This window comes from Solea solea, chromosome 2 (assembly GCF_958295425.1).
Source record: "Solea solea chromosome 2, fSolSol10.1, whole genome shotgun sequence".
Taxonomy (NCBI): Eukaryota; Metazoa; Chordata; class Actinopteri; order Pleuronectiformes; family Soleidae; genus Solea; species Solea solea.
Window position 1 is genome coordinate 29,136,854 of NC_081135.1, and position 27,218 is coordinate 29,164,071.

Here is a 27,218-nt window from a genome sequence, read left to right on the forward strand (position 1 = left end):
CACTCCTATAGTTTTAACTGTAAGATAAGACATTTGTCCAGTTCTTGTGCAGTTGCTACAGAAATCTCTCTGAAAATGCCTACATTTGTTCAAGCACCCGAACCCCTTGACATTATTTAACGTTTTATTTCGCAGCCTAATTCTTCAATTGGAAATAGGACTGTACTGTATGTGGACTGTGAGCGGAGCAGCCTCTGTTTTGTCAGTATTGAGTGTGGATGAGGGATGTCGATTTTTCCTTATAACTCGCTGTTTGGAGAACATACTGTTCACGGATAATTAACAAATGTTATTTTGCACACAGGCATTTCAACCCACACCAGGCTGCACTTCCACCACACTGTGCCGACATGTTCACTCATGTTTGCTCTGTTTTGGAAAAAGCAAAGCACACAGTACACAGCGTGCGTGGGAGTGGGTGCGCTGAGAAACTACAAAAGCAGAAGTAAAACCCGGGCGTTCCTGAAGTGTGCTCAACATTTATTTGAAAAAAGAACCTTCTCACACAACACAGACAGACGGATATTATGGCACATTGTCACTGCCACGGTCTGACATCGACCGTCACACTCCTTCACGCACTCGGGTGCCAAAGTAAGCAATGAGATGCACATGTACTCCAGCCAGCGTGGTTTTTTAGACTGTTCATAGAAAAGCTGTCGGTGCCACTGCAACACTGTTAAACACTGATCGAGGGAGGGACACGTCTGGAGAAGCAGGAGGTGATGAACACGGAGGCTTCTCTCTCTCTCTCTCTCCGAGGTCTGCTGGCTCTGAAGCACTGTGTCCAACTCTGGAGGGGTTCAGGGGTGTGCGGGTGTGGAAAAACCAGGCTCAGTCTGGAGGCTTCCTCTCAATCACATCCCCATACGGATGCTTTGAATAATCTGAAAAATGGCTGAAAGCACACACAGATCCACCTGTTAGATAGTGTTTGACTGAGGCATTTTTCACCTGTTCATCTTCATGTTTCTTCATTCATTTCAAGAATGAGAAACACTGCAGTATAATATGTGTAGTACACTTACATTGCATTTACATTTAGTATACAGTTTTATCCAAAGTGACTTCACTTTCTGCTTTTTAAAACACAACAAGTCTTCAGGGCCCTAAGAATGTGCTTTGAATGCCCGTCCTGTAAGTACATATATTTAATTGCCATATTTGATTATATGCTTGTTTTACACTCAATAAATAAAAAACAAATGCAACACAGTCAAATTGCAATCTGGGCTCACAGAGTACCCATTCATCCATCCAGTACAATAAGTGATGAAAGTAAATCACACAAACAAAAGAGAACAAGGAAGAAGTAAAATGAAAATACACACTTTCCACTATGAAAGCTACATACCTGATCCACACACAACAAATACAAACAGGGCGAGTAACCAGGGGCCCACAGGATACTTCTCCTCTTGTGGCCGCTATAAGAAACACACACATAAGTACATAAGCATCACTGCTGATTCAGAGTGGTTGTGGTGTACACTCTGCTTTTGAGGGCAGGAGTTAACACCATGCAGAATCACTGACAGTGCTGGTAAAAAAAAAAACCCTGTTATGGACTTTTTGGTGGTCAAATGTCAGCCAACTAAGATTTGTCCTGCTGTGATCAGGAGATGATTTACTGCACTGGGATTACAGCTCTAAAATCTCACCCCCTTTGGCCACCATACCATCAGAAACACAGGTGACTAACTGCTGTTGCCATGGCAATCAATGCCACACTCAGCCTCTGAGTGATGCCTGCACTCTGTTTCTGATGGGTCATTAAAAAAAACCTCATACCTAAAGACGGAGAATGTGAGTGGCTTTGAAACCTTGGCTTTTTCCTCTAACTTGAAACCTTTTGTAGACTATGAAACGAGCTCACAATCCACATACGACATACTACACTATGACATTTGGTGTCGTCCAAAAAAGTAACAAAAATGTCATAGTATAGTATGTGGTCCCAAATGAGTCAAAAAAGTCATAGTATAGAATGTGGTCCAAAATGAGTCAAAAAAGTCATAGTATAGAATGTGGTCCAAAATCACTCAAAAAGTCAGAGTATAGTATGTGGTCCAAAATCACTCAAAAATGTCATAGTATATTATGTGGTCCAAAATCACTCAAAAAAGTCATAGTATAGAATGTGGTCCAAAATGAGTCAAAAATGTCATAGTATAGTATGTGGTCCAAAATCACTCAAAAACGTCATAGTATAGATATGTGGTCCAAAATCACTCAAAAAAGTCATACTATAGAAGTCATCCAAAATAACTCTAAAAAGTCATAGTATAGTATGTGGTCCAAAATCAGTCAAAAAAGTCATAGTATAGTATGTGGTCCAAAATCACTAAAAAAAGTCAGAGTATAATATGTGGTCCAAAATCTGTCAAAAAAGTCATAGTATAGTATGTGGTCCAAAATCACTAAAAAAGTCATAGTGTAGTATGTTGTCCAAAATAGGTCAAAAAAGTCATAGTATAGTATGTCGTCCAAAATCACTCAAAAAAGTCATGGTATAGTATGTCGTCCAAAATCACTCAAAAAAGTCAGAGTATAGTATGTCGTCCAAAATCACTCAAAAAAGTCATAGTATAGAATGTGGTCCAAAATCAGTCAAAAAAGTCGGAGTATAGAAGTCATCCAAAATCACTCAAAAAAGTCATGGTATAGTATGTCGTCCAAAATCAGTCAAAAAAGTCATAGTATTGTATGTCGTCCAAAAAAGTCACCAAAATGTCATAGTTTAGTATGTCGTCCAAAATCAGTCAAAAAAGTCATGGTATAGTATGTGGTCAAAAATCTGTCAAAAAAGTCATAGTATAGTATGTGGTCCAAAATGAGTCAAAAATGTCTTAGTATAGTATGTGGTCCAAAATCACTCAAAAAAGTCGTAGTATAGAAGTCATCCAAAATCACTCAAAAAAGTCGTAGTATAGTATGTGGTCCAAAATCACTCAAAAAAGTCATAGTATAGAATGTGGTCCCAAATGAGTCCAAAAAGTCATAGTATAGTATGTGGTCCAAAATCACTCAAAAAAATCATAGTATAGAATGTGGTCCAAAATTAGTCAAAAAAGTCAGAGTATAGTATGTCGCCCAAAAAAGTCCACAAAATGTCATAGTATAGTATGTTGTCCAAAATCGTTCAAAAAAGTCATAATATAGTATGTCGTCCAAAATATGACAAAAAAGTCATAGTATAGTATGTCGTCCAAAATATGACAAAAAAGTCATTGTATAGTATGTCGTCCAAAATCAGTCAAAAAAGTCATAGTAATGTATGTGGTCCAAAAAAGTCACCAAAATGTCATAGTTAAGTATGTCGTCCAAAATCAGTCAAAAAAGTCATGGTATAGTATGTGGTCAAAAATCTGTCCAAAAAGTCATAGTATAGTATGTTGCCCAAAAAAGTCACCAAAATGTCATAGTTTAGTATGTGGTCCAAAATGTGACAAAAAAGTCATAGTTTAGTATGTCGTCCAAAATGTGACTAAAAAGTCATAGTATAGTATGTGGTCCAAAATGAGTCAAAAAAGTCATAGTATACTATGTCGTCTAAAATCACTCAAAAAAGTCATAGTATAGTATGTGGTCCAGAATCACTCAAAAAAGTCATAGTATAGTATGTGGTCCAAAATCACTAAAAAAAGTCAGAGTATAATATGTGGTCCAAAATCTGTCAAAAAAGTCATAGTATAGTATGTGGTCCAAAATCACTAAAAAAGTCATAGTGTAGTATGTTGTCCAAAATAGGTCAAAAAAGTCATAGTATAGTATGTCGTCCAAAATCACTCAAAAAAGTCATGGTATAGTATGTCGTCCAAAATCACTCAAAAAAGTCAGAGTATAGTATGTCGTCCAAAATCACTCAAAAAAGTCATAGTATAGAATGTGGTCCAAAATCAGTCAAAAAAGTCGGAGTATAGAAGTCATCCAAAATCACTCAAAAAAGTCATGGTATAGTATGTCGTCCAAAATCAGTCAAAAAAGTCATAGTATTGTATGTCGTCCAAAAAAGTCACCAAAATGTCATAGTTTAGTATGTCGTCCAAAATCAGTCAAAAAAGTCATGGTATAGTATGTGGTCAAAAATCTGTCAAAAAAGTCATAGTATAGTATGTGGTCCAAAATGAGTCAAAAATGTCTTAGTATAGTATGTGGTCCAAAATCACTCAAAAAAGTCGTAGTATAGAAGTCATCCAAAATCACTCAAAAAAGTCGTAGTATAGTATGTGGTCCAAAATCACTCAAAAAAGTCATAGTATAGAATGTGGTCCCAAATGAGTCCAAAAAGTCATAGTATAGTATGTGGTCCAAAATCACTCAAAAAAATCATAGTATAGAATGTGGTCCAAAATTAGTCAAAAAAGTCAGAGTATAGTATGTCGCCCAAAAAAGTCCACAAAATGTCATAGTATAGTATGTTGTCCAAAATCGTTCAAAAAAGTCATAATATAGTATGTCGTCCAAAATATGACAAAAAAGTCATAGTATAGTATGTCGTCCAAAATATGACAAAAAAGTCATTGTATAGTATGTCGTCCAAAATCAGTCAAAAAAGTCATAGTAATGTATGTGGTCCAAAAAAGTCACTAAAATGTCATAGTTAAGTATGTCGTCCAAAATCAGTCAAAAAAGTCATGGTATAGTATGTGGTCAAAAATCTGTCCAAAAAGTCATAGTATAGTATGTTGCCCAAAAAAGTCACCAAAATGTCATAGTTTAGTATGTGGTCCAAAATGTGACAAAAAAGTCATAGTTTAGTATGTCGTCCAAAATGTGACTAAAAAGTCATAGTATAGTATGTGGTCCAAAATGAGTCAAAAAAGTCATAGTATACTATGTCGTCTAAAATCACTCAAAAAAGTCATAGTATAGTATGTGGTCCAGAATCACTCAAAAAAGTCATAGTATAGTATGTGGTCCAAAATCACTCAAAAAAGTCGTAGTATAGAAGTCATCCAAAATCACTCAAAAAAGTCATACTATAGAAGTCATCCAAAATAACTCTAAAAAGTCACAGTATAGTATGTGGTCCAAAATCACTCAAAAAAAGTCATAGTATAGTATGTGGTCCAAAATCACTCAAAAAAGTCAGAGTACAGTATGTGATCCAAAATCTGTCAAAAAAGTCATAGTATAGTATGTGGTCGAAAATCACTCAAAAAAGTCATAGTATAGTATGTGGTCCAAAATCACTAAAAAAAGTCATAGTGTAGTATGTTGTCCAAAATAGGTCAAAAAAGTCATAGTATAGTTTGTCGTCCAAAATCAGTCAAAAAAGTCATAGTATAGTTTGTCGTCCAAAATCAGTCAAAAAAGTCGTAGTATAGTATGTGGTCCAAAATCACTCAAAAAAGTCATAGTATAGAATGTGGTCCAAAATCACTCAAAAAAGTCGGAGTAAAGAAGTCATCCAAAATTACTCTAAAAAGTCATAGTATAGTATGTGGTCCAAAATCACTCAAAACAGTCATAGTATAGAATGTGGTCCCAAATGAGTCCAAAAAGTCATAGTATAGTATGTGGTCCAAAATCACTCAAAAAAAGTCATAGTATAGAATGTGGTCCAAAATGAGTCAAAAAAGTCATAGTATAGTATGTCGCCCAAAAAAGTCCCCAAAATGTCATAGTATAGTATGTTGTCCAAAATCGTTCAAAAAAGTCATAATATATAGTATGTCGTCCAAAATATGACAAAAAAGTCATAGTATAGTATGTCGTCCAAAAGATGACAAAAAAGTCATTGTATAGTATGTCGTCCAAAATATGACAAAAAAGTCATTGTATAGTATGTCGTCTAAAATGTGACAAAAAAGTCATAGTTTAGTATGTCGTCCAAAATCAGTCAAAAAAGTCATAGTATAGTATGTCGTCCAAAATGAGACATAAAAGTCATACTTTAGTATGTCGTCCAAAATTAGACAAAAAAGTCATAGTATAGTATGTCGTCCTAAGTTTGACAAAAAAGTCATACTTTAGTATGTTGTCCAAAATTTGACGAAATAGTCATACTTTAGTATGTTGTCCAAAATTTGATAAAAAAGTCATAGTATTGTACGTCGTCCAAAGTTTGACAAAAAAAAGTCCTACTTTAGTATGTCGTCCAAAGTTTGACAAAAAAGTCATACTTTAGTATGTCGTCCAAAATGAGACAAAAAAGTCATACTTTAGTATGTCGTCCAAAATTTGACAAAAAAGTCATACTTTAGTATGTCGTCCAAAATCAGTCAAAAAAGTCATAGTATAGTATGTCGTCCAAAATGAGACAAAAAAGTCATACTTTAGTATGTCGTCCAAAATTAGACAAAAAAGTCATAGTATAGTATGTCGTCCAAAATCAGTCAAAAAAGTCATAGTATAGTATGTCGTGCAAAATCTGTCAAAAAAGTCATCTTATAGTATGTCGTCCAAAATTTGACAAAAAAGTCATACTTTAGTATGTCGTCCAAAATCACTCAAAAAAGTCGTAGTATAGTATGTCGTCCAAAGTTTGACAAAAAAGTCATACTTTAGTATGCTGTCCAAAATGAGACAAAAAAGTCATACTTTAGTATGTCGTCCAAAATGAGACAAAAAAGTCATACTTTAGAATGTCGTCCAAAGTTTGACAAAAAAGTCATACTTTAGTATGTCGTCCAAAATGAGACAAAAAAGTCATACTTTAGAATGTCGTCCAAAGTTTGACAAAAAAGTCATACTTTAGTATGTTGTCCAAAATTTGACAAAATAGTCATACTTTAGTATGTCGTCCAAAATTTGATAAAAAAGTCATAGTATTGTACGTCGTCCAAAATGAGAAAAAAAAGTCATACTTTAGTATGTCGTCCAAAGTTTGACAAAAAAGTCATACTTTAGTATGTCGTCCAAAATGAGACAAAAAAGTCATACTTTAGTATGTCATCCAAAATGAGACAAAAAAGTCATACTTTAGTATGTCGTCCAAAATTTGACAAAAAAGTCATACTTTAGTATGTCGTCCAAAATCAGTCAAAAAAGTCATAGTATAGTATGTCGTCCAAAATGAGACATAAAAGTCATACTTTAGTATGTCGTCCAAAATTAGACAAAAAAGTCATAGTATAGTATGTCGTCCAAAGTTTGACAAAAAAGTCATACTTTAGTATGTTGTCCAAAATTTGACAAAATAGTCATACTTTAGTATGTTGTCCAAAATTTGATAAAAAAGTCATAGTATTGTACGTCGTCCAAAATGAGAAAAAAAAGTCATACTTTAGTATGTCGTCCAAAGTTTGACAAAAAAGTCATACTTTAGTATGTCGTCCAAAATGAGACAAAAAAGTCATACTTTAGTATGTCGTCCAAAATTTGACAAAAAAGTCATACTTTACTATGTCGTCCAAAATCAGTCAAAAAAGTCATAGTATAGTATGTCGTTCAAAATGAGACATAAAAGTCATAGTATAGTATGTCGTCCAAAGTTTGACAAAAAAGTCATACTTTAGTATGTTGTCCAAAATTTGACAAAATAGTCATACTTTAGTATGTTGTCCAAAATTTGATAAAAAAGTCATAGTATTGTACGTCGTCCAAAATGAGAAAAAAAAGTCATACTTTAGTATGTCGTCCAAAGTTTGACAAAAAAGTCATACTTTAGTATGTCGTCCAAAATGAGACAAAAAAGTCATACTTTAGTATGTCGTCCAAAATTTGACAAAAAAGTCATACTTTACTATGTCGTCCAAAATCAGTCAAAAAAGTCATAGTATAGTATGTCGTTCAAAATGAGACATAAAAGTCATACTTTAGTATGTCATCCAAAATTAGACAAAAAAGTCATACTTTAGTATGTCGTCCAAAATGAGACAAAAAAGTCATAGTATAGTATGTCGTCCAAAGTTTGACAAAAAAGTCATACTTTAGTATGTCGTCCAAAATTTGACAAAAAGTCATAGTATAATGTTGTCCAAAATGAGACAAAAAAGTCATACTTTAGAATGTCGTCCAAAGTTTGACAAAAAAGTCATACTTTAGTATGTCGTCCAAAATGAGACAAAAAAGTCATACTTTAGAATGTCGTCCAAAGTTTGACAAAAAGTCATACTTTAGTATGTTGTCCAAAATTTGACAAAATAGTCATACTTTAGTATGTCGTCCAAAATTTGATAAAAAAGTCATAGTATTGTACGTCGTCCAAAATGAGAAAAAAAAGTCATACTTTAGTATGTCGTCCAAAGTTTGACAAAAAAGTCATACTTTAGTATGTCGTCCAAAATGAGACAAAAAAGTCATATCTTAGTATGTCGTCCAAAATTTGACAAAAAAGTCATACGTTAGTATGTCGTCCAAAATCAGTCAAAATAGTCATGGTATAGTATGTCGTCCAAAATCAGTCGAAAAAGTCATAGTATAGTATATCGTCCAAAATCCGTCGAAAAAGTCATAGTATAGTATGTCGTCCAAAATTTGACAAAAAAGTCATAGTATAGTTTGTAGTCCAAAATCAGTCAAAAAAGTCATAGTATAGTATATCGTCCAAAAACAGTCAAAAAAGTCATAGTATAGTATGTCGCCCAAAAAAGTCACCAAAATGTCATAGTATAGTATGTGGTCAAAAATCAGTCAAAAAAGTCATAGTATAGTATGTGGTCAAAAATCAGTCAAAAAAGTCATAGTATAGTATGTCGTCCAAAGTTTGACAAAAAAGTCATACTTTAGTATGTCGTCCAAAATCAGTCAAAAAAGTCATAGTATAGTATGTCGTCCAAAATGAGACATAAAAGTCATACTTTAGTATGTCGTCCAAAATTAGACAAAAAAGTCATAGCATAGTATGTCGTCCAAAGTTTGACAAAAAAGTCATACTTTAGTATGTTGTCCAAAATTTGACAAAATAGTCATACTTTAGTATGTTGTCCAAAATTTGATAAAAAAGTCATAGTATTGTACGTCGTCCAAAATGAGAAAAAAAAGTCATACTTTAGTATGTCGTCCAAAGTTTGACAAAAAAGTCATACTTTAGTATGTCGTCCAAAATGAGACAAAAAAGTCATACTTTAGTATGTCGTCCAAAATTTGACAAAAAAGTCATACTTTACTATGTCGTCCAAAATCAGTCAAAAAAGTCATAGTATAGTATGTCGTTCAAAATGAGACATAAAAGTCATACTTTAGTATGTCGTCCAAAATTAGACAAAAAAGTCATACTTTAGTATGTCGTCCAAAATGAGACAAAAAAGTCATAGTATAGTATGTCGTCCAAAGTTTGACAAAAAAGTCATACTTTAGTATGTCGTCCAAAATTTGACAAAAAGTCATAGTATAATGTTGTCCAAAATGAGACTAAAAAGTCATAGTATAGTATGTGGTCCAAAATGAGTCAAAAAAGTCATAGTATACTATGTCGTCTAAAATCACTCAAAAAAGTCATAGTATAGTATGTGGTCCAGAATCACTCAAAAAAGTCATAGTATAGTATGTGGTCCAAAATCACTAAAAAAAGTCAGAGTATAATATGTGGTCCAAAATCTGTCAAAAAAGTCATAGTATAGTATGTGGTCCAAAATCACTAAAAAAGTCATAGTGTAGTATGTTGTCCAAAATAGGTCAAAAAAGTCATAGTATAGTATGTCGTCCAAAATCACTCAAAAAAGTCATGGTATAGTATGTCGTCCAAAATCACTCAAAAAAGTCAGAGTATAGTATGTCGTCCAAAATCACTCAAAAAAGTCATAGTATAGAATGTGGTCCAAAATCAGTCAAAAAAGTCGGAGTATAGAAGTCATCCAAAATCACTCAAAAAAGTCATGGTATAGTATGTCGTCCAAAATCAGTCAAAAAAGTCATAGTATTGTATGTCGTCCAAAAAAGTCACCAAAATGTCATAGTTTAGTATGTCGTCCAAAATCAGTCAAAAAAGTCATGGTATAGTATGTGGTCAAAAATCTGTCAAAAAAGTCATAGTATAGTATGTGGTCCAAAATGAGTCAAAAATGTCTTAGTATAGTATGTGGTCCAAAATCACTCAAAAAAGTCGTAGTATAGAAGTCATCCAAAATCACTCAAAAAAGTCGTAGTATAGTATGTGGTCCAAAATCACTCAAAAAAGTCATAGTATAGAATGTGGTCCCAAATGAGTCCAAAAAGTCATAGTATAGTATGTGGTCCAAAATCACTCAAAAAAATCATAGTATAGAATGTGGTCCAAAATTAGTCAAAAAAGTCAGAGTATAGTATGTCGCCCAAAAAAGTCCACAAAATGTCATAGTATAGTATGTTGTCCAAAATCGTTCAAAAAAGTCATAATATAGTATGTCGTCCAAAATATGACAAAAAAGTCATAGTATAGTATGTCGTCCAAAATATGACAAAAAAGTCATTGTATAGTATGTCGTCCAAAATCAGTCAAAAAAGTCATAGTAATGTATGTGGTCCAAAAAAGTCACTAAAATGTCATAGTTAAGTATGTCGTCCAAAATCAGTCAAAAAAGTCATGGTATAGTATGTGGTCAAAAATCTGTCCAAAAAGTCATAGTATAGTATGTTGCCCAAAAAAGTCACCAAAATGTCATAGTTTAGTATGTGGTCCAAAATGTGACAAAAAAGTCATAGTTTAGTATGTCGTCCAAAATGTGACTAAAAAGTCATAGTATAGTATGTGGTCCAAAATGAGTCAAAAAAGTCATAGTATACTATGTCGTCTAAAATCACTCAAAAAAGTCATAGTATAGTATGTGGTCCAGAATCACTCAAAAAAGTCATAGTATAGTATGTGGTCCAAAATCACTCAAAAAAGTCGTAGTATAGAAGTCATCCAAAATCACTCAAAAAAGTCATACTATAGAAGTCATCCAAAATAACTCTAAAAAGTCACAGTATAGTATGTGGTCCAAAATCACTCAAAAAAAGTCATAGTATAGTATGTGGTCCAAAATCACTCAAAAAAGTCAGAGTACAGTATGTGATCCAAAATCTGTCAAAAAAGTCATAGTATAGTATGTGGTCGAAAATCACTCAAAAAAGTCATAGTATAGTATGTGGTCCAAAATCACTAAAAAAAGTCATAGTGTAGTATGTTGTCCAAAATAGGTCAAAAAAGTCATAGTATAGTTTGTCGTCCAAAATCAGTCAAAAAAGTCATAGTATAGTTTGTCGTCCAAAATCAGTCAAAAAAGTCGTAGTATAGTATGTGGTCCAAAATCACTCAAAAAAGTCATAGTATAGAATGTGGTCCAAAATCACTCAAAAAAGTCGGAGTAAAGAAGTCATCCAAAATTACTCTAAAAAGTCATAGTATAGTATGTGGTCCAAAATCACTCAAAACAGTCATAGTATAGAATGTGGTCCCAAATGAGTCCAAAAAGTCATAGTATAGTATGTGGTCCAAAATCACTCAAAAAAAGTCATAGTATAGAATGTGGTCCAAAATGAGTCAAAAAAGTCATAGTATAGTATGTCGCCCAAAAAAGTCCCCAAAATGTCATAGTATAGTATGTTGTCCAAAATCGTTCAAAAAAGTCATAATATATAGTATGTCGTCCAAAATATGACAAAAAAGTCATAGTATAGTATGTCGTCCAAAAGATGACAAAAAAGTCATTGTATAGTATGTCGTCCAAAATATGACAAAAAAGTCATTGTATAGTATGTCGTCTAAAATGTGACAAAAAAGTCATAGTTTAGTATGTCGTCCAAAATCAGTCAAAAAAGTCATAGTATAGTATGTCGTCCAAAATGAGACATAAAAGTCATACTTTAGTATGTCGTCCAAAATTAGACAAAAAAGTCATAGTATAGTATGTCGTCCTAAGTTTGACAAAAAAGTCATACTTTAGTATGTTGTCCAAAATTTGACGAAATAGTCATACTTTAGTATGTTGTCCAAAATTTGATAAAAAAGTCATAGTATTGTACGTCGTCCAAAGTTTGACAAAAAAAAGTCCTACTTTAGTATGTCGTCCAAAGTTTGACAAAAAAGTCATACTTTAGTATGTCGTCCAAAATGAGACAAAAAAGTCATACTTTAGTATGTCGTCCAAAATTTGACAAAAAAGTCATACTTTAGTATGTCGTCCAAAATCAGTCAAAAAAGTCATAGTATAGTATGTCGTCCAAAATGAGACAAAAAAGTCATACTTTAGTATGTCGTCCAAAATTAGACAAAAAAGTCATAGTATAGTATGTCGTCCAAAATCAGTCAAAAAAGTCATAGTATAGTATGTCGTGCAAAATCTGTCAAAAAAGTCATCTTATAGTATGTCGTCCAAAATTTGACAAAAAAGTCATACTTTAGTATGTCGTCCAAAATCACTCAAAAAAGTCGTAGTATAGTATGTCGTCCAAAGTTTGACAAAAAAGTCATACTTTAGTATGCTGTCCAAAATGAGACAAAAAAGTCATACTTTAGTATGTCGTCCAAAATTAGACAAAAAAGTCATACTTTAGAATGTCGTCCAAAGTTTGACAAAAAAGTCATACTTTAGTATGTCGTCCAAAATGAGACAAAAAAGTCATACTTTAGAATGTCGTCCAAAGTTTGACAAAAAAGTCATACTTTAGTATGTTGTCCAAAATTTGACAAAATAGTCATACTTTAGTATGTCGTCCAAAATTTGATAAAAAAGTCATAGTATTGTACGTCGTCCAAAATGAGAAAAAAAGTCATACTTTAGTATGTCGTCCAAAGTTTGACAAAAAAGTCATACTTTAGTATGTCGTCCAAAATGAGACAAAAAAGTCATACTTTAGTATGTCATCCAAAATGAGACAAAAAAGTCATACTTTAGTATGTCGTCCAAAATTTGACAAAAAAGTCATACTTTAGTATGTCGTCCAAAATCAGTCAAAAAAGTCATAGTATAGTATGTCGTCCAAAATGAGACATAAAAGTCATACTTTAGTATGTCGTCCAAAATTAGACAAAAAAGTCATAGTATAGTATGTCGTCCAAAGTTTGACAAAAAAGTCATACTTTAGTATGTTGTCCAAAATTTGACAAAATAGTCATACTTTAGTATGTTGTCCAAAATTTGATAAAAAAGTCATAGTATTGTACGTCGTCCAAAATGAGAAAAAAAAGTCATACTTTAGTATGTCGTCCAAAGTTTGACAAAAAAGTCATACTTTAGTATGTCGTCCAAAATGAGACAAAAAAGTCATACTTTACTATGTCGTCCAAAATCAGTCAAAAAAGTCATAGTATAGTATGTCGTTCAAAATGAGACATAAAAGTCATAGTATAGTATGTCGTCCAAAGTTTGACAAAAAAGTCATACTTTAGTATGTTGTCCAAAATTTGACAAAATAGTCATACTTTAGTATGTTGTCCAAAATTTGATAAAAAAGTCATAGTATTGTACGTCGTCCAAAATGAGAAAAAAAAGTCATACTTTAGTATGTCGTCCAAAGTTTGACAAAAAAGTCATACTTTAGTATGTCGTCCAAAATGAGACAAAAAAGTCATACTTTAGTATGTCGTCCAAAATTTGACAAAAAAGTCATACTTTACTATGTCGTCCAAAATCAGTCAAAAAAGTCATAGTATAGTATGTCGTTCAAAATGAGACATAAAAGTCATACTTTAGAATGTCATCCAAAATTAGACAAAAAAGTCATACTTTAGTATGTCGTCCAAAATGAGACAAAAAAGTCATAGTATAGTATGTCGTCCAAAGTTTGACAAAAAAGTCATACTTTAGTATGTCGTCCAAAATTTGACAAAAAGTCATAGTATAATGTTGTCCAAAATGAGACAAAAAAGTCATACTTTAGAATGTCGTCCAAAGTTTGACAAAAAAGTCATACTTTAGTATGTCGTCCAAAATTTGACAAAAAAGTCATACTTTAGAATGTCGTCCAAAGTTTGACAAAAAGTCATACTTTAGTATGTTGTCCAAAATTTGACAAAATAGTCATACTTTAGTATGTCGTCCAAAATTTGATAAAAAAGTCATAGTATTGTACGTCGTCCAAAATGAGAAAAAAAAGTCATACTTTAGTATGTCGTCCAAAGTTTGACAAAAAAGTCATACTTTAGTATGTCGTCCAAAATGAGACAAAAAAGTCATATCTTAGTATGTCGTCCAAAATTTGACAAAAAAGTCATACGTTAGTATGTCGTCCAAAATCAGTCAAAATAGTCATGGTATAGTATGTCGTCCAAAATCAGTCGAAAAAGTCATAGTATAGTATATCGTCCAAAATCCGTCGAAAAAGTCATAGTATAGTATGTCGTCCAAAATTTGACAAAAAAGTCATAGTATAGTTTGTAGTCCAAAATCAGTCAAAAAAGTCATAGTATAGTATATCGTCCAAAAACAGTCAAAAAAGTCATAGTATAGTATGTCGCCCAAAAAAGTCACCAAAATGTCATAGTATAGTATGTGGTCAAAAATCAGTCAAAAAAGTCATAGTATAGTATGTGGTCAAAAATCAGTCAAAAAAGTCATAGTATAGTATGTCGTCCAAAGTTTGACAAAAAAGTCATACTTTAGTATGTCGTCCAAAATCAGTCAAAAAAGTCATAGTATAGTATGTCGTCCAAAATGAGACATAAAAGTCATACTTTAGTATGTCGTCCAAAATTAGACAAAAAAGTCATAGCATAGTATGTCGTCCAAAGTTTGACAAAAAAGTCATACTTTAGTATGTTGTCCAAAATTTGACAAAATAGTCATACTTTAGTATGTTGTCCAAAATTTGATAAAAAAGTCATAGTATTGTACGTCGTCCAAAATGAGAAAAAAAAGTCATACTTTAGTATGTCGTCCAAAGTTTGACAAAAAAGTCATACTTTAGTATGTCGTCCAAAATGAGACAAAAAAGTCATACTTTAGTATGTCGTCCAAAATTTGACAAAAAAGTCATACTTTACTATGTCGTCCAAAATCAGTCAAAAAAGTCATAGTATAGTATGTCGTTCAAAATGAGACATAAAAGTCATACTTTAGTATGTTGTCCAAAATTAGACAAAAAAGTCATACTTTAGTATGTCGTCCAAAATGAGACAAAAAAGTCATAGTATAGTATGTCGTCCAAAGTTTGACAAAAAAGTCATACTTTAGTATGTCGTCCAAAATTTGACAAAAAGTCATAGTATAATGTTGTCCAAAATGAGACAAAAAAGTCATACTTTAGAATGTCGTCCAAAGTTTGACAAAAAAGTCATACTTTAGTATGTCGTCCAAAATGAGACAAAAAAGTCATACTTTAGAATGTCGTCCAAAGTTTGACAAAAAAGTCATACTTTAGTATGTTGTCCAAAATTTGACAAAATAGTCATACTTTAGTATGTCGTCCAAAATTTGATAAAAAAGTCATAGTATTGTACGTCGTCCAAAATGAGAAAAAAAAGTCATACTTTAGTATGTCGTCCAAAGTTTGACAAAAAAGTCATACTTTAGTATGTCGTCCAAAATGAGACAAAAAAGTCATATCTTAGTATGTCGTCCAAAATTTGACAAAAAAGTCATACGTTAGTATGTCGTCCAAAATCAGTCAAAAAAGTCATGGTATAGTATGTCGTCCAAAATCAGTCGAAAAAGTCATAGTATAGTATATCGTCCAAAATCCGTCGAAAAAGTCATAGTATATTATGTCGTCCAAAATTTGACAAAAAAGTCATAGTATAGTTTGTAGTCCAAAATCAGTCAAAAAAGTCATAGTAAAGTATGTCGTCCAAAAACAGTCAAAAAAGTCATAGTATAGTATGTCGCCCAAAAAAGTCACCAAAATGTCATAGTATAGTATGTGGTCAAAAATCAGTCAAAAAAGTCATAGTATAGTATGTGGTCAAAAATCAGTCAAAAAAGTCATAGTATAGTATGTCGTCTAAAATCAGTCAAAAAAGTCATAGTATAGTATGTCGTCCAAAATCAGTCAAAAAAGTCATAGTATAGTATGTGGTCCAAAATGAGTCAAATAAGTCATAGTATACTATGTCGTCTAAAATCACTCAAAAAAGTCATAGTATAGTATGTGGTCCAGAATCACTCAAAAAAGTCATAGTATAGTACGTGGTCAAAAATCAGTCAAAAAAGTCATAGTATTGTATGTCGTCCAAAAAAGTCACCAAAATGTCATAGTATAGTATGTGGTCAAAAATCAGTCAAAAAAGCCATAGTATAGTATGTCGTCCAAAATCAGTCAAAAAAGTCAAAGTATAGTATGTGGTCCAAAAAAGTCACCAAAATGTCATAGTTTAGTATGTCGTCCAAAATGTGACAAAAAAGTCATAGTTTAGTTTGTCGTCCAAAATGTGACTAAAAAGACATAGTAAAGTATGTGGTCCAAAATGAGTCAAAAAAGTCATAGTATACTATGTCGTCTAAAATCACTCAAAAAAGTCATAGTATAGTATGTCGTCCAAAAAAGTCACCAAAATGTCATAGTTTAGTATGTCGTCCAAAATCAGTCAAAAATGTCATAGTATAGTATGTTGTCCAAAATCACTCAAAAAAGTCATAGTATAGTATGTCGTCCAAAATATGACAAAAAAGTCATTGTATAGTATGTGGTCCAAAATCAGTCAAAAAAGTCATAGTAATGTATGTGGTCCAAAAAAGTCACCAAAATGTCATAGTTTAGTATGTCGTCCAAATTCAGTCAAAAAAGTCATGGTATAGTATGTGGTCAAAAATCAGTCAAAAAAGTCATAGTATTGTATGTCGTCCATAAAAGTCACCAAAATGTCATAGTTTAGTATGTCGTCCAAAATCAGTCAAAAAAGTCATGGTATAGTATGTGGTCAAAAATCAGTCAAAAAAGTCATAGTATAGTATGTCGCCCAAAAAAGTCACCAAAATGTCATAGTATAGTATGTGGTCAAAAATCAGTCAAAAAAGTCATAGTATAGTATGTGGTCAAAAATCAGTCAAAAAAAGTCATAGTATAGTATGTCGTCCAAAAACAGTCAAAAAAGTCATAGTATAGTATGTCGCCCAAAAAAGTCACCAAAATGTCATAGTATAGTATGTCGTCCAAAATCACTCAAAAAAGTCATAGTTTAGTATGTCGTCCAAAATATGACAAAAAAGTCATAGTATAGTATGTGGTCAAAAATCAGTCAAAAAAGTCATAGTATAGTATGTGGTCAAAAATCAGTCAAAAAAGTCATAGTATTGTATGTCGTCCAAAAAAGTCAAAAAAGTCATAGTTTAGTATGTCGTCTAAAATGTGACAAAAAAGTCATAGTTTAGTATGTCGTCCAAAATGTGACTAAAAAGTCATTGTATAGTATGTCGTCCAAAATGAGTCAAAAACGTCATAGTATACTATGTCGTCTAAAATCACTCAAAAAAGTCATAGTATAGTATGTGGTCCAAAATCACTCAAAAAAGTCATAATATAGTATGTGGTCCAAAATCACTCAAAAAAGTCATAGTATAGTATGTGGTCCAAAATCACTCAAAAACGTCATAGTATAGTATGTGGTCCAAAATCACTCAAAAAAGTCATAGTATAGTATGTGGTCCAAAATGAGTCAAAAATGTCTTAGTATAGTATGTGGTCCAAAATCACTCAAAAAAGTCATACTATAGAAGTCATCCAAAATAACTCTAAAAAGTCACAGTATAGTATGTGGTCCAAAATCACTCAAAAAAAGTCATAGTACAGTATGTGATCCAAAATCTGTCAAAAAAGTCATAGTACAGTATGTGATCCAAAATCTGTCAAAAAAGTCATAGTACAGTATGTGATCCAAAATCTGTCAAAAAAGTCATAGTATAGTATGTGGTCCAAAATCACTCAAAAAAGTCATAGTATAGTATGTGGTCCAAAATCACTAAAAAAGTCATAGTGTAGTATGTTGTCCAAAATAGGTCAAAAAAGTCATAGTATAGTATGTCGTCCAAAATCAGTCAAAAAAGTCGTAGTATAGTATGTGGTCCAAAATCACTCAAAAAAGTCATAGTATAGAATGTGGTCCAAAATCACTCAAAAAAGTCGGAGTAAAGAAGTCATCCAAATCACTCTAAAAAGTCATAGTATAGTATGTGGTCCAAAATCACTCAAAAAAGTCATAGTATAGAATGTGGGCCCAAATGAGTCCAAAAAGTCATAATATAGTATGTGGTCCAAAATCACTCAAAAAAGTCATAGTATAGTATGTCGTCCAAAATCAGTCAAAAAAGTCATAGTATAGTATGTGGTCCAAAAAAGTCACCAAAATGTCATAGTTTAGTATGTCGTCTAAAATGTGACAAAAAAGTCATAGTTTAGTATGTCGTCCAAAATGTGACTAAAAAGTCATAGTGTTGTATGTGGTCCAAAATGAGTCAAAAAAGTCATAGTATACTATGTCGTCTAAAATCACTCAAAAATGTCATAGTTTAGTATGTCGTCCAAAATCAGTCAAAAAAGTCATAGTATAGTTTGTTGTCCAAAATCACTCAAAAAAGTCATAGTATAGTATGTCGTCCAAAATATGACCATAAAGTCATTGTATAGTATGTCGTCCAAAATCAGTCAAAAAAGTCATGGTATAGTATGTGGTCCAAAATGTGACTAAAAAGACATAGTAAAGTATGTGGTCCAAAATGAGTCAAAAAAGTCATAGTATACTATGTCGTCTAAAATCACTCAAAAAAGTCATAGTATAGTATGTCGTCCAAAAAAGTCACCAAAATGTCATAGTTTAGTATGTCGTCCAAAATCAGTCAAAAATGTCATAGTATAGTATGTTGTCCAAAATCACTCAAAAAAGTCATAGTATAGTATGTCGTCCAAAATATGACAAAAAAGTCATTGTATAGTATGTGGTCCAAAATCAGTCAAAAAAGTCATAGTAATGTATGTGGTCCAAAAAAGTCACCAAAATGTCATAGTTTAGTATGTCGTCCAAATTCAGTCAAAAAAGTCATGGTATAGTATGTGGTCAAAAATCAGTCAAAAAAGTCATAGTATTGTATGTCGTCCATAAAAGTCACCAAAATGTCATAGTTTAGTATGTCGTCCAAAATCAGTCAAAAAAGTCATGGTATTGTATGTGGTCAAAAATCAGTCAAAAAAGTCATAGTATAGTATGTCGCCCAAAAAAGTCACCAAAATGTCATAGTATAGTATGTGGTCAAAAATCAGTCAAAAAAGTCATAGTATAGTATGTGGTCAAAAATCAGTCAAAAAAAGTCATAGTATAGTATGTCGTCCAAAAACAGTCAAAAAAGTCATAGTATAGTATGTCGCCCAAAAAAGTCACCAAAATGTCATAGTATAGTATGTCGTCCAAAATCACTCAAAAAAGTCATAGTTTAGTATGTCGTCCAAAATATGACAAAAAAGTCATAGTATAGTATGTGGTCAAAAATCAGTCAAAAAAGTCATAGTATAGTATGTGGTCAAAAATCAGTCAAAAAAGTCATAGTATTGTATGTCGTCCAAAAAAGTCAAAAAAGTCATAGTTTAGTATGTCGTCTAAAATGTGACAAAAAAGTCATAGTTTAGTATGTCGTCCAAAATGTGACTAAAAAGTCATTGTATAGTATGTCGTCCAAAATGAGTCAAAAACGTCATAGTATACTATGTCGTCTAAAATCACTCAAAAAAGTCATAGTATAGTATGTGGTCCAAAATCACTCAAAAAAGTCATAATATAGTATGTGGTCCAAAATCACTCAAAAAAGTCATAGTATAGTATGTGGTCCAAAATCACTCAAAAACGTCATAGTATAGTATGTGGTCCAAAATCACTCAAAAAAGTCATAGTATAGTATGTGGTCCAAAATGAGTCAAAAATGTCTTAGTATAGTATGTGGTCCAAAATCACTCAAAAAAGTCATACTATAGAAGTCATCCAAAATAACTCTAAAAAGTCACAGTATAGTATGTGGTCCAAAATCACTCAAAAAAAGTCATAGTACAGTATGTGATCCAAAATCTGTCAAAAAAGTCATAGTACAGTATGTGATCCAAAATCTGTCAAAAAAGTCATAGTACAGTATGTGATCCAAAATCTGTCAAAAAAGTCATAGTATAGTATGTGGTCCAAAATCACTCAAAAAAGTCATAGTATAGTATGTGGTCCAAAATCACTAAAAAAGTCATAGTGTAGTATGTTGTCCAAAATAGGTCAAAAAAGTCATAGTATAGTATGTCGTCCAAAATCAGTCAAAAAAGTCGTAGTATAGTATGTGGTCCAAAATCACTCAAAAAAGTCATAGTATAGAATGTGGTCCAAAATCACTCAAAAAAGTCGGAGTAAAGAAGTCATCCAAATCACTCTAAAAAGTCATAGTATAGTATGTGGTCCAAAATCACTCAAAAAAGTCATAGTATAGAATGTGGGCCCAAATGAGTCCAAAAAGTCATAATATAGTATGTGGTCCAAAATCACTCAAAAAAGTCATAGTATAGTATGTCGTCCAAAATCAGTCAAAAAAGTCATAGTATAGTATGTGGTCCAAAAAAGTCACCAAAATGTCATAGTTTAGTATGTCGTCTAAAATGTGACAAAAAAGTCATAGTTTAGTATGTCGTCCAAAATGTGACTAAAAAGTCATAGTGTTGTATGTGGTCCAAAATGAGTCAAAAAAGTCATAGTATACTATGTCGTCTAAAATCACTCAAAAATGTCATAGTTTAGTATGTCGTCCAAAATCAGTCAAAAAAGTCATAGTATAGTTTGTTGTCCAAAATCACTCAAAAAAGTCATAGTATAGTATGTCGTCCAAAATATGACCATAAAGTCATTGTATAGTATGTCGTCCAAAATCAGTCAAAAAAGTCATGGTATAGTATGTGGTCCAAAATCACTCAAAAAAGTCATAGTATAGTATGTCGCCCAAAAAAGTCACCAAAATGTCATAGTATAGTATGTCGTCCAAAAACAGTCAAAAAAGTCATAGTATAGTATGTGGTCAAAAATCAGTCAAAAAAGTCATAGTATAGTATGTCGTCCAAAAACAGTCAAAAAAGTCATAGTATAGTATGTCGCCCAAAAAAGTCACCAAAATGTCATAGTATAGTATGTCGTCCAAAAACAGTCAAAAAAGTCATAGTATAGTATGTGGTCAAAAATCAGTCAAAAAAGTCATAGTATAGTATGTCGTCCAAAAACAGTCAAAAAAGTCATAGTATAGTATGTCGCCCAAAAAAGTCACCAAAATGTCATAGTATAGTATGTGGTCAAAAATCAGTCAAAAAAGTCATAGTATAGTATGTGGTCAAAAATCAGTCAAAAAAGTCATAGTATAGTATGTGGTCAAAAATCAGTCAAAAAAGTCATAGTATAGTATGACGCCCAAAAAAGTCACCAAAATGTCATAGTATAGTATGTCGTCCAAAATCACTCAAAAAAGTCATAGTTTAGTATGTCGTCCAAAATATGACAAAAAAGTCATAGTATAGTATGTGGTCAAAAATCAGTCAAAAAAGTCATAGTATAGTATGTGGTCAAAAATCAGTCAAAAAAGTCATAGTATAGTATGTCGTCCAAAATCAGTCAAAAAAGTCATAGTATAGTATGTGGTCCAAAAAAGTCACCAAAATGTCATAGTTTAGTATGTCGTCCAAAATCAGTCAAAAAAGTCATAGTATAGTATGTTGTCCAAAATCACTCAAAAAAGTCATAGTATAGTATGTCGTCCAAAATATGACAAAAAAGTCATTGTATAGTATGTCGTCCAAAATCAGTCAAAAAAGTCATAGTAATGTATGTGGTCCAAAAAAGTCACCAAAATGTCATAGTTTAGTATGTCGTCCAAAATCAGTCAAAAAAGTCATGGTATACTATGTGGTCAAAAATCAGTCAAAAAAGTCATAGTATTGTATGTCGTCCAAAAAAGTCACCAAAATGTCATAGTTTAGTATGTCGTCCAAAATCAATCAAAAAAGTCATGGTATAGTATGTGGTCAAAAATCAGTCAAAAAAGTCATAGTATAGTATGTCGCCCAAAAAAGTCACCAAAATGTCATAGTATAGTATGTCGTCCAAAATCAGTCAAAAAAGTCATAGTATAGTATGTCGCCCAAAAAAGTCACCAAAATGTCATAGTATAGTATGTCGTCCAAAATCAGTCAAAAAAGTCATAGTATATAGTATGTGGTCCAAAATCACTCAAAAAAGTCGTAGAATAGTATGTGGTCCAAAATGAGTCAAAAAAGTCATAGTATAGTATGTCGTCCAAAATCAGTCAAAAAAGTCATGTTATAGTATGTGGTCAAAAATCAGTCAAAAAAGTCATAGTATTGTATGTCGTCCAAAAAAGTCAAAAAAGTCATAGTATATATAGTATGTTGTCCAAAATCGTTCAAAAAAGTCATAATATAGTATGTTGTCCAAAATCAGTCAAAAAAGTCATAGTATAGGATGTCATCCAAAATCACTCAAAAAAGTCATAGTATAGTATGTCGTCCATAATCGTTCAAAAAAGTCATAGTATAGTATGTCGTCCAAAATATGACAAAAAAGTCATTGAATAGTATGTCGTCTAAAATCACTCAAAAAAGTCATAGTATAGTATGTCGTCCAAAAAAGTCACCAAAATGTCATAGTATAGTATGTGGTCCAGAATCACTCAAAAAAGTCATAGTATAGTATGTGGTCCAAAATCAGTCAAAAAAGCCATAGTATAGTATGTGGTCCAAAATCACTCAAAAAAGTCATAGTATAGTATGTGGTCCAAAATCACTCAAAAATGTCAAAGTGTAGTTTGTTGTCCAAAATAGGTCAAAAAAGTCATAGTGTAGTATGTCGTCCAAAATCACTCAAAAAAGTCATAGTACAGTGTGTGGTCCAAAATCACTCAAAAAAGTCATAGTATAGTATGTGGTCCAAAATCACTCAAAAAGTCATTGTATAGTATGTCGTCCAAAATCACTCAAAAAAGTCATATTAAAGTATGTCGTCCAAAATCACTCAAAGAAGTCATAGTATAGTATGTGGTCCAAAAAAGTCACCAAAATGTCATAGTCTAGTATGTCGTCCAAAAACAGTCAAAAAAGTCATAGTGTAGTATGTTGCCCAAAAAAGTCACCAAAATGTCATAGTAAACTATGTCGTCTAAAATCACTCAAAAAAGTCATAGTATATAGTATGTGGTCCAAAATCACTCAAAAAAGTCGTAGAATAGTATGTGGTCCAAAATGAGTCAAAAAAGTCATAGTATAGTATGTCGTCCAAAATCAGTCAAAAAAGTCATGTTATAGTATGTGGTCAAAAATCAGTCAAAAAAGTCATAGTATTGTATGTCGTCCAAAAAAGTCAACAAAATGTCATAGTTTATAGTATTTCGACCAAAATCAGTCAAAAAAGTCATGGTATAGTATGTGGCCAAAAATCAGTCAAAAAAGTCATAGTATAGGATGTCGTCCATAATCGTTCAAAAAAGTCATACTATAGTATGTCGTCCAAAATCATTCAAAAAAGTCATAGTATAGTATGTTGTCCAAAATCGCTCAAAAAAGTCATAGTATAGTATGTCGTCCAAAAAAGTCACCAAAATGTCATAGTATAGTATGTCGTCCAAAATTAGTGAAAAAAGTCATAGTATAGTATGTGGTCCAAAATCAGTCAAAAAAGTCATAGTATAGTATGTCGTCCAAAATCAGTCAAAAAAGTCATGTATAGTATGTTGTCCAAAATCACTCAAAAAAGTCATAGTATAGTATGTTGTCCAAAATCGCTCAAAAAAGTCATAGTTATAGTATGTCGTCCAAAATCAGTCAACAAAGTCATAGTATAGTATGTCGTCCAAAATCGCTCAAAAAAGTCGTAGTATTGTATGTCATCCAAAAAAGTCACCAAAATGTCATAGTTTAGTATGTCATCCAAAATCAGTCAAAAAAGTCATGGTATAGTATGTGGTCAAAAATCAGTCAAAAAAGTCATAGTATAGTATGTCGTCCAAAAAAGTCACCAAAATATCATAGTTTAGTATGTCGTCCAAAATGTGACAAAAAAGTCATAGTTAAGTATGTTGTCCAACATGTGACTAAAAAGTCATAGTTTAGTATGTCGTCCAAAAAAGTCACCAATATGTCATAGTACAGTATGTCATCCAAAATGAGTGAAAAAAGTCATAGTTTAGTATGTGGTCCAAAATCACTCAAAAAAGTCATAGCATAGTATGTCGTCCAAAATCAGTGAAAAAAGTCATAGTTTAGTATGTCGTCCAACATCAGTGAAAAAAGTCATACTATTGCATGTCGTCCAAAATCAGTCAAAAAAGTCATACTTTTGTATGTCGTCCAAAATCAGTCAAACGACATGCTAAACTGACTTTTTGATGACTTTTTGGACGACAGACTTAACTATGATATTTTAGACGACATACTAAACTATGACATTTTTGTCTCATTTTGGACCACATACTAAACTATGACATTTTTGTCTAATTTTGGATGACATACTAAACTATGACATTTTTTTTCAAATTTTGGACGACATACTAAACTATGACTTTTTGGACGACAGACTTAACTATGACATTTTAGACGACATACTAAACTATGACATTTAATTTCAAATTTTGGACGACATACTAAACTATGACTTTTTGGACGCCATACTAAACTATGACATTTTTGTGACATTTTGGATGACATACTAAACTATGACTTTTCTGTCACATTTGGACGACATTGTCTAAATGTGACTTAGTGAAAAACATTTTAGTGAAAAAAAGTCACTAAAATGTCATCGTTAGATGACTAATTTGAATTATACAGTGCATTTATATGTAAAAGTTACTGTTAAAAAAAGGTGTGAAGTGACCATTGGCCCCCAAACATCTTTACATTATCAAATCTGGCCCTCATTAAAAACAGTTTGGACACCCCCAGTCTAAAAGCCTCATGTTTTAAAGGTTTAATCCACCCAAAATCGGCAGCAAGAATCAGACACACTCGAAATTTCGCTGTAGAATTGTCTAGTTCTTTTTTTAGTCATAAATACACCAAACTACAGTTCTTCTATATGTCTCCCTTTATACATGTATATATTTATATATAAAACTTAGAACATCTTTATTTTATAAATAGGTTTTGTGGCTCCAGATGAATTATATTTGGGGTAGAGAGCGGTCAAAGATTGCTCTTTCGATTCTAGAGGTTGCAGACCCCAAAATTAGTGAAATAAATCCTGGATCCTTTGAGGCTATTCATTCATGGAATAATGCATATATCATGTATATACCTGCTAAGAATTCTTATTTGTATATTTATTACAAAGTTGTTTCCCATTTCCACCACTGCTCAGCTGCTTGTAGCTAATTTTTTTCCACTTTTTACTTAATCTTATAATTGACATGATAGTGATTATGCTCATTAAAATGTCCACACTGACAACTATGTGACAAAAAAGAAAATAGTGTATAATTAAAAGGTGCAGATGTAAGTTTGTCACATTGCGCTCAGTCATCACGTGTGGAAAATATAAGCAGAAGCAGCACGAGTTAGTCAGTCTAGACTCATTTAGGGAGCACCCGTCAATCCCACAGGATGATGTCATCATGACCACAGTCAGAGGGGTGATGCTGATGAAAGAACCTCCCTCACACAACAACAACAGCAGCTGTTGTTACAGCGCCGCCTTGATATTCTGCTCCGTTTTACCTCCATTTAGTGGCACTGACAAACCATGTGTGTGTGAAATGGTGCTTTTGTTCGCACCAACATTATGATCCATTTTAATCTTCTCCTGTAATTAGAATGGGATTTTTAATGTAAGTGTGTTGTCGTCAAACAGAAGACAAAATGTGAAACCCTTTAACAAATCCCCAAATCAAAGGAACAAAACTTGAATCACTTTTTTAATGAGTATAACCACTATCATTCGTTAGAAAACGTGTCTTCGTACATTGCCTTTCCGTAAGACTGTGGCTTTTGTTCATTTGTTTCAGGATTTGTTCAAAAAGTATTCAAAAATGTACATTTTGATAACTTGTCAAAAGTGTTTCACATGTTGTGCATTTATTTTTCGAAAAATAAGAATTTGTCTCAAGCTTTGTAAAAAGTGTTTCACGTTTTGTAAATAATGGTTTACACTTCCAGGCCACCGTATGAGACACTCCCTTAAAGCAACACTACGCAACTCTTCCATTTCCACTCTGGTGAGCATGTAGGAAAACTGTGAGAAGTGTATAACTCAAGTTAACTTAAGTCAGAATCAGACCCAACCAGTTCAAAAGTAATAATAATACACTGATGTCACTTAAAAATACTTAGAAGTTTGTTTTCATTGTGTTACTTTGGTAGAAGTTGAAAAAAAAAAACAACTATTAAATTTGGTAAAAGGGAATGACCAATTTGGTTTGTGTGTGTTTAAATCCACTGCTGTTATTTCAGAGGTAAGCAGTAGATCAATGTCAGAAATAGGAAAGCACAACTTGAAATTTTGTAATTTTGTGTATCATTTGTTACTTTTAAACTGTCACATTTCATCAAATGGAGGGAGGGAAAAAAACATTGGCCATAGAAAAGCCCATATTGGTCATCTTCTAATTTGTATTCAGCTTGTAATCAATTTGCAACTTTTTCACCTTCCTCAAACTTTTATGTGATATTCCCACATGTCTTTTGCATTTTATGCATTCCCATTTGTATGCGCATATCATAAAAAAACACTGATGGACACAGTTACTATGCAAAGTAACGTCACGTTACACTGCGGAGGGCGGTATCAACTGAAGAGTAAAATTTCGGTGCAGAGCCACAGAAGAGCCCACGGTCACAGTCCTGGTCGTGCGCCACACATTGTGCGTGATTTAACCGCCAGCTGGCATCATCATCAGCACCATCAGCACCGGGCATGCTGCTGTGTTCACACCGGACGGAACGTCACCTATCTGGGCTCATGTCACGCCGGTGTCTCGCTGTCAGTGAGCGGCTCACCAGCGTCTTGGCTACGTTTCCTCTCTGCGTGATGTTCTTGCTGTGTTTCTCGTTGGCCATGCGGATCCTCTGCTTAGCCACCATCTTCCACAGCGATCACAACTCCCGCGATTCAAGAAAGTGTGTGTATTTAGCCCGTTCTTTACCCTGATGCTGCTGCAGGCTGACGACAGCACATCTGTGTCAAGTTCACACAACCACACCAGGAACGTGACGGAGCGGATTTCAAAATAAAAGTAAGGGACATATGAGTGCAGTCGCATTTAGTATAAAATGCAGCTTTTCGGAGCGCGTACAAAACATTATTTTATGTTTAACAGCATATTTGAAGCTACATAGAAGCAGCCACGTTATTTCTGTCGTGTTGTCAAACTTGCCTGAACGACTTTTTTCCAACAAAGCGACAGTCAACACGTTTACTTTGAAGGACAGTA

At 32.7% G+C, this 27,218-nt stretch overlaps 1 protein-coding gene across 1 annotated transcript; it reads right to left on the bottom strand.

Annotated features, from left to right (window-relative positions):
- Positions 1-463: 463 nt before the first annotated feature.
- Positions 464-26,949, bottom strand: serp2 (stress-associated endoplasmic reticulum protein family member 2). The gene is made up of 3 exons (XM_058622773.1): positions 26,785-26,949; positions 1,355-1,427; positions 464-898 (listed from the first exon to the last, which is right to left on the bottom strand). The coding sequence occupies exons 1-3, from the start codon at positions 26,866-26,868 to the stop codon at positions 858-860; spliced, it is 198 nt and encodes a 65-aa protein (XP_058478756.1). The 5' UTR covers positions 26,869-26,949; the 3' UTR covers positions 464-857.
- Between the last annotated feature and the right edge of the window lie 269 nt (positions 26,950-27,218).